The following is a 5,480-nucleotide window of genomic DNA, read 5'->3' as shown; positions in this document are numbered from 1 at the left end:
GAATTAAGGTTGATCACAAGTTGTAGGGGAGGTTTTGGAGGGGTTTTACCACATGGGCAAGAATGCCAAGTCATGGTGGTTCCAAGATATGAAAATCCCAAATTTCATGGAGTTTCTTTTTAAAAGAAAAAGATTAAACTCCCAAAAATAATTTTGAGAGAGAACCAACAGAGAAGAAGTTTCAAAAGGTCAAACACCAAAGTTTGAAGCCAGAATAAAAACCTTGCCAAAGAAAAGAAAGTTTCTTAAGAGGAAGGTTTTCTGGAAAATTTTAAATGGCCTCTTTTCAAAAACCACAAAGTTTTTGCTGAAAACCAAAGTAAAATTTTTGGAGTGTCACAGGTGAGGGGCATCTTCAGATTTTTCCCGTCGAAATGGCGGGCAATATCTACGACACAAGCTCCAGTTTCATTACTGCTCAAAGCAAACAGATTTTCATAAGAACTCACTTATGACATTACACGTGATTAGGTAACAGAAAGGGGGCTGGGGAACACAATAGTGAGAGAAAATGCTATCAGCAAGTGCGGGGAAGGTGACTTTCCAACCATCTTTCCTCACGGGCCAGCTAGCATAATACTCATTCAAGCAAATGAACAAGGCATCATGTAACTTCCAAGCTATAATCTCGTCTCTTTGCTGAGTGGTCGGTGGATGGCTTCTCTTGCTGTACATTGGATCAATAACAAACATGAGGCGGGTTACCATGTCCCAGAAAACTACAATCCATCCTTCAGGCCGTGGGACCGGCGTCAAGAACTGCAAAGAATAATTGCAGCGTTAGGGGACCAATTAGTTGCCATAGGATAATACAAAAATCAAGGGGTCGGTGCTGCTTTACTCTCATACCAACTCAGCTGATGTGATGTCATATTTGAGTGCGTCGGCACAGAATGCTTTCTGGATTGACACCATATGTAGGTAATCATGACCCGATAGTACCATCGTCTACATTCAGTCAAATCCAAACGTCGATGAATGGATAAAATAAATGTATATTGAAAAACAAGTTGCCAAAGATGTGGATAGGTATTTAAGACTGGCCGAAAATTCCGGTTCAAATGGGTGTCTCCATGTTAAGTATGGGGAGTATTGTTGGCTTCCTGATCAGACTGGCAATACCTTCTGATAATGACTGACATCACCTCATGGTCGATTAGCTCATCTTCAACAAGCTGGCTTTTCAACGCTGAACCTGTTATTCGTAAGAACCTTGGGTTCTCATGCACAAGAAAATTCCTGAGTATATGGAAAAAGGAGTGTCAGCATAATGGTTCAAGTGTGAATGCAGATAATCAATATGCACCATAACATTCTGGTTTGTCATAATCACCTGCATAGTTCTTCTGGCAGTGCCGTAGTAAAGAACCCTTCTAATTGTTGGCAAACATACGGTTGCGGTGGTAGCGAGACAGCACCCCTGATCCATGGGTCTGTCTGGAATCCAGATCTGAATACATATTTTCTTCCAGGAAGTCCCTCTACCTTCTGTCCAAACGCAGTGGTGTTGCCGTCATCTGGCAAGTCAATAAACATTTCACTGATAGCCTGCAGTGTATGCCTTGCAAACTGAAGTATCTGAGATGTCATTGTTGCGACTGCTCCTTCATCATGTCGTGACCTCTTGTTCTATAGCCGTCCTGACTGCTCATCACCATGGATACTCGGTCCAGAGTTGCCATCTGAAAACAGAGTGAAAGTTATCATATGAAATGAACTATTGGCACGGGAGGAAGTCGTTGCAAAAATGTAAATAAACAAAAACATGGGATTGCAATGAACACCGATCGAGACCTTTGCATGTAGACATATCGAGCCTGACTCCTGGTATTTTCTGTCCAACCGGAGTCCTCAGTGTATCATCTGGAAATGTATCTACTGCTCTTGCCGAACAGTCAGTAAACCCTCTAGCAGTACAGCAGATGCACCTCTTGCTAATCGACGCCATTAGTTTGTCCACGAATTTGATCATGTCTGCCTGCATATTTGCGCGGGCGGTGTTGATTTCACGCTGGCATTTGGCATTCTGCTCCTTCAGCATAAAACTCAACTCATCCCTAACCTACGGCACACAAAGAAAATGACATACATCAGCAGAATCAATATAGATGCCATGACTATTACCAGATACAATGATGGGAAAATCTTGGAAAATAATGAAAAAATCGAATCAACCGTAGTAGAGAATCATACCAGACTATGGTATCGGCTCCACATGTGCTCTATAAAGTCCATTGGTCCAAGCATACGTAGTGGTGTATGTACGTCCATTAGGTTGCCGGTTGCTGAAGATGATACATGAGCTGAATCATTCCTGTCGTTGGTGAACTTTTAAACATCTTCCTCCATATTGACGCCTTCAACTGGCTGGTTGGAAGTTCTCTCAGTGCAATCAGCAATGTTGCAACCAGCATAGCATAGATCAATACCCTGACGAATCTACCATAGATACATATGAAAAACATTTATTATGATGAGGGTGAATCAATAAATAATGTTCACCAAACCACAGTAAGATGCCATGGTTACCATGCATTTCGAGTAGGATGTAGGGCCCATTCCAATGTCAGTCGCCATTGTTATCATGTTCTTGATGCTGGTCTGATCGAAGTCACTAATGCGAGGAAGAACATTATGGTTCTTGTTGAAAATTCCAAGGTCGACATTGTCAAGGAAGAAAATCTGCATGAAAAGGTTGTTAATATGGGATCGATGTGAATGAAAAATGTATGACATATATCATTATGAACTGATCTCGGGAACCATGTCGATGAGAGGACAAACCTGTAAAAACAAGTGGCAACCAACCAGATTGGCGTTCATATTGTTGGCCATCATATCATTCTTAAGCCGCCGGACTGCCTCAAGCAAGAACTCAAGTACAAACTCACACCAATTGAATTGTGATATGTTCTCCGTATTTGCCAACACACCCCAGTAGTCTATGGTGCCATAATCATGTTTTGTTCTAGGTGCCAGCACATGTCCCATAACAAAAATGACAAATGCAATCTGAAAGCAATCCTTCTCCATCTTGCTAGAATCCTCGGATCTGTCACGGAGAAGGAATTCCTCAGCCGCATGCAGGCTATGCACTCCCGTCCTGCCCATGCCTAGCGTCCTCTTTATGAATGTTATAGCTTCTGGCTTGATGAAACCATCACGCCCTCTAACACTCCGGTGTCCACACGGGATGCCAAAAACCTTGTGGATGTCTTCCACAAAAAACTTTAGTATCTTGGTTTCTGACAAAACAATCGCTCGATGCTCAACGCAGACCTTGCTCATAGTCCAGGCGCTAAACTTAAGATTAAGCTTCTGGAGGAAGGGTAGCTTTAGCATTCCACCAAAACCAATTTCAGCAATGAGCCACCACTTGTATTCGTCAAATGTCTGGATTACTTCTACTGCTTTTCTGACTGAAATTCGAGAAGTTGGAGCAGGAGGTGCCTGTTGTTGATTAGCTTGCTGTGGCTGTCCATGATTGTTGTCATCAGCTGCATCCCCAGAGGCTGCGGCCCCATCACAACTTCCGGCGTCATACATGATTCCTACCAATGTGAAAACTTTGATTGTGACGGAGCTTAAACGAATGTAGGCTAGAATATGATAGATGGAGAGCATGTGCTAAAAAACATGGAGTGAAATTATCTATACATGTGTGGCCCCTCATGGCTGACGAACTATGCTGGCTGAGCATGATAACTAGACAGGAGTATGACTGAACTTGATTAATTCATGCGGTGAAGAGCATGATTACAGCCGAAATTTTGACTGGTGGTTCGAATAACTACATGCGGATCAGGATACAGCATACAAACATTTGTGCGGCACCATGAAATTATAGATCGACTGGGGAATAATACCTATGGATCTCCCCCGCTGGAATGGTTACGCCGTGGGACAAATCGCCGGCGACTTCGCTTGAGAGTGTAGCTGAAACGGGGGCAAGCGAGACACAGTGCTGGTATGAGGGCTGTTGGGTGGGTGCGGGCTGGTGGGTGGAGATAAGGTCAGGAAATATCTAGATCACCGGGGTAGGTGCTAGCATTTGTTGCGCCCAGTGGTCATGCCACTGACAGCACCTGCCGGTTCCAATTTATATAGTAAATGAACTTGTTTCCACAGAGATAATTATGATATATTAGCTACAGAAAAGAAGATCAAGCATTAGTGCTGCTGCCCAATTGATAATATGGCCGGGGCAAAAATAAATATCTAAACCTTAATTGATTGCTGATTGTTCAGATCACATATCTTAACAACGGTCTTATGGAATAACCACAGTCAATTCTCATTAGCAACCACTGGGATACAAAGTACAAGCTTCCAGATTCTCATTACCAACCACTTCAATACAAAGGACGCACTACCAGATTCTGATCACCAACGACTGGGTTACAAAAGACACACTTCACCCATCCTAATCATTATTTCTAGTCTGGCAAGAAGACCAAGACCACCGTCTACCTGCTAAGGAGTGACACTCCTTTCAGCAACGCCATGAAAATAAGACACCCACAAAGAGTATGGCAGCATCCAAGAACACAAGAACACAGAGCGCGGCGACGGAAGAGCCTGCTTGATTAACCCTGATGGCTTGGCCTACGGCTGGAACACTGCGCTGCTGCTCGACCACACGGACTCTGCAGTTCATAACCGATCCGGCCTGGCTGCTGTCGTATCCAGTCTGTTGTGTCATCCCCAAATGAAAGCTTAACTCTGCAAGGTACTTCTCCTTGGTCCTCATGTAGTTGCAAATTCCAGACTGCAAGAACAAAGCAAATCATACACTAAAACTCGATATGTTAGCCGATCCGATTGGCACACGACTACTTAGATGAATGACTGGAGAATGGATTGTACTCACATCCTTGTTGACACACTTGTAGAAATGAATGCCTGCATTCTGCCCCACCCGAGCAATCCAGGTGAAGATCCTACCGCCGCACTGAGGGCAGCTGATTAGCGGCGGGAGTTGCTCGAAGCCGCTTGATGATGATGATGCAGACATGCTCTCCGGAAGGATTTGTGGCCCTAGTCTGGATTAGTTGGCTCAGAAGATCTGCCTGGTTGACTTGTATATGAAGAAGGATGAGTGGGAGGAGGTGTGCTGGAGAAGATTGGTACCTACCACCGGTGCTGTCATAAATGAGCAAAACAGCTCCTTTGGACCAGCTTCTGTGAGAAAATGGTTCGCCCCGTCCAGTCCCGTCTGATCCGCCACCCCACTGACTGGCGGGGTTAACTGCGTAGTGGGCCATGGCCTATTTGGAGCGATAATATATGTGGAGGAATACCCATCACTATACCCATTGCAGCTTAGATCGCTAGGTGAATAAATGGCACATATAGAGGGAACCTGTGAGCTCGCGATCACATAAGGATTTTCGACTTGCCGCTGGTTTTTAGACAAGTTTCTGAACCCATTGGCACTCCTTTGGAAGAAATCTGAGAGATTATGGTGAGTATAAACATTA

At 44.1% G+C, this 5,480-nt stretch overlaps 2 protein-coding genes across 4 annotated transcripts; both read right to left on the bottom strand.

The window, feature by feature from the left end:
* Nucleotides 1-387: 387 nt before the first annotated feature.
* LOC119300782 lies at nt 388-4,082 on the bottom strand. 2 transcript variants are annotated; one of them, XM_037577671.1, is made up of 9 exons: nt 3,867-4,082; nt 2,785-3,551; nt 2,530-2,682; nt 2,194-2,439; nt 1,795-2,062; nt 1,334-1,682; nt 1,123-1,239; nt 850-948; nt 388-759 (listed from the first exon to the last, which is right to left on the bottom strand). In XM_037577671.1, the coding sequence occupies exons 2-4, from the start codon at nt 3,544-3,546 to the stop codon at nt 2,332-2,334; spliced, it is 1,023 nt and encodes a 340-aa protein (XP_037433568.1). In that variant the 5' UTR covers nt 3,547-3,551; nt 3,867-4,082; the 3' UTR covers nt 388-759; nt 850-948; nt 1,123-1,239; nt 1,334-1,682; nt 1,795-2,062; nt 2,194-2,331. The 2 variants fall into 2 exon arrangements, with proteins under 2 accessions (XP_037433568.1, XP_037433567.1); XM_037577670.1 differs by having other exon boundaries at nt 850-1,239.
* Nucleotides 4,083-4,279: 197 nt separating this feature from the next.
* Nucleotides 4,280-5,219, bottom strand: LOC119297155. 2 transcript variants are annotated; one of them, XR_005145556.1, is made up of 2 exons: nt 4,871-5,219; nt 4,280-4,793 (listed from the first exon to the last, which is right to left on the bottom strand). XR_005145556.1 is itself a non-coding variant. In XM_037575050.1 (2 exons), exons 1-2 carry the CDS (start codon nt 5,012-5,014, stop codon nt 4,493-4,495), a joined length of 420 nt encoding a protein of 139 aa, XP_037430947.1. In that variant the 5' UTR covers nt 5,015-5,202; the 3' UTR covers nt 4,280-4,492. The 2 variants fall into 2 exon arrangements, 1 of the variants encoding a protein (XP_037430947.1); XM_037575050.1 differs by having other exon boundaries at nt 4,280-4,768; nt 4,871-5,202.
* Between the last annotated feature and the right edge of the window lie 261 nt (nt 5,220-5,480).

Source organism: Triticum dicoccoides, chromosome 5A, assembly GCF_002162155.2.
Source record: "Triticum dicoccoides isolate Atlit2015 ecotype Zavitan chromosome 5A, WEW_v2.0, whole genome shotgun sequence".
NCBI classification, from domain to species: Eukaryota; Viridiplantae; Streptophyta; class Magnoliopsida; order Poales; family Poaceae; genus Triticum; species Triticum dicoccoides.
Note: the sequence above shows the minus strand (reverse complement) of the source record. Positions and strands in the feature narration are given on the sequence as shown.

Coding starts and splice junctions, on each gene's coding strand:
- LOC119297155 (XM_037575050.1), bottom strand. CDS start 5,014: ATGTCTGCATCATCATCATCAAGCGGCTTCGAGCAACTCCCGCCGCTA. Junction 4,769..4,870: donor ACAAGTGTGTCAACAAGGAT/GTGAGTACAATC, acceptor TTGTTCTTGCAG/TCTGGAATTTGCAACTACAT.
- LOC119300782 (XM_037577670.1), bottom strand. CDS start 3,546: ATGTATGACGCCGGAAGTTGTGATGGGGCCGCAGCCTCTGGGGATGCA. Junction 2,683..2,784: donor GTTGCCACTTGTTTTTACAG/GTTTGTCCTCTC, acceptor CTTTTCATGCAG/ATTTTCTTCCTTGACAATGT. Junction 2,440..2,529: donor CATCCTACTCGAAATGCATG/GTAACCATGGCA, acceptor TATCTATGGTAG/ATTCGTCAGGGTATTGATCT.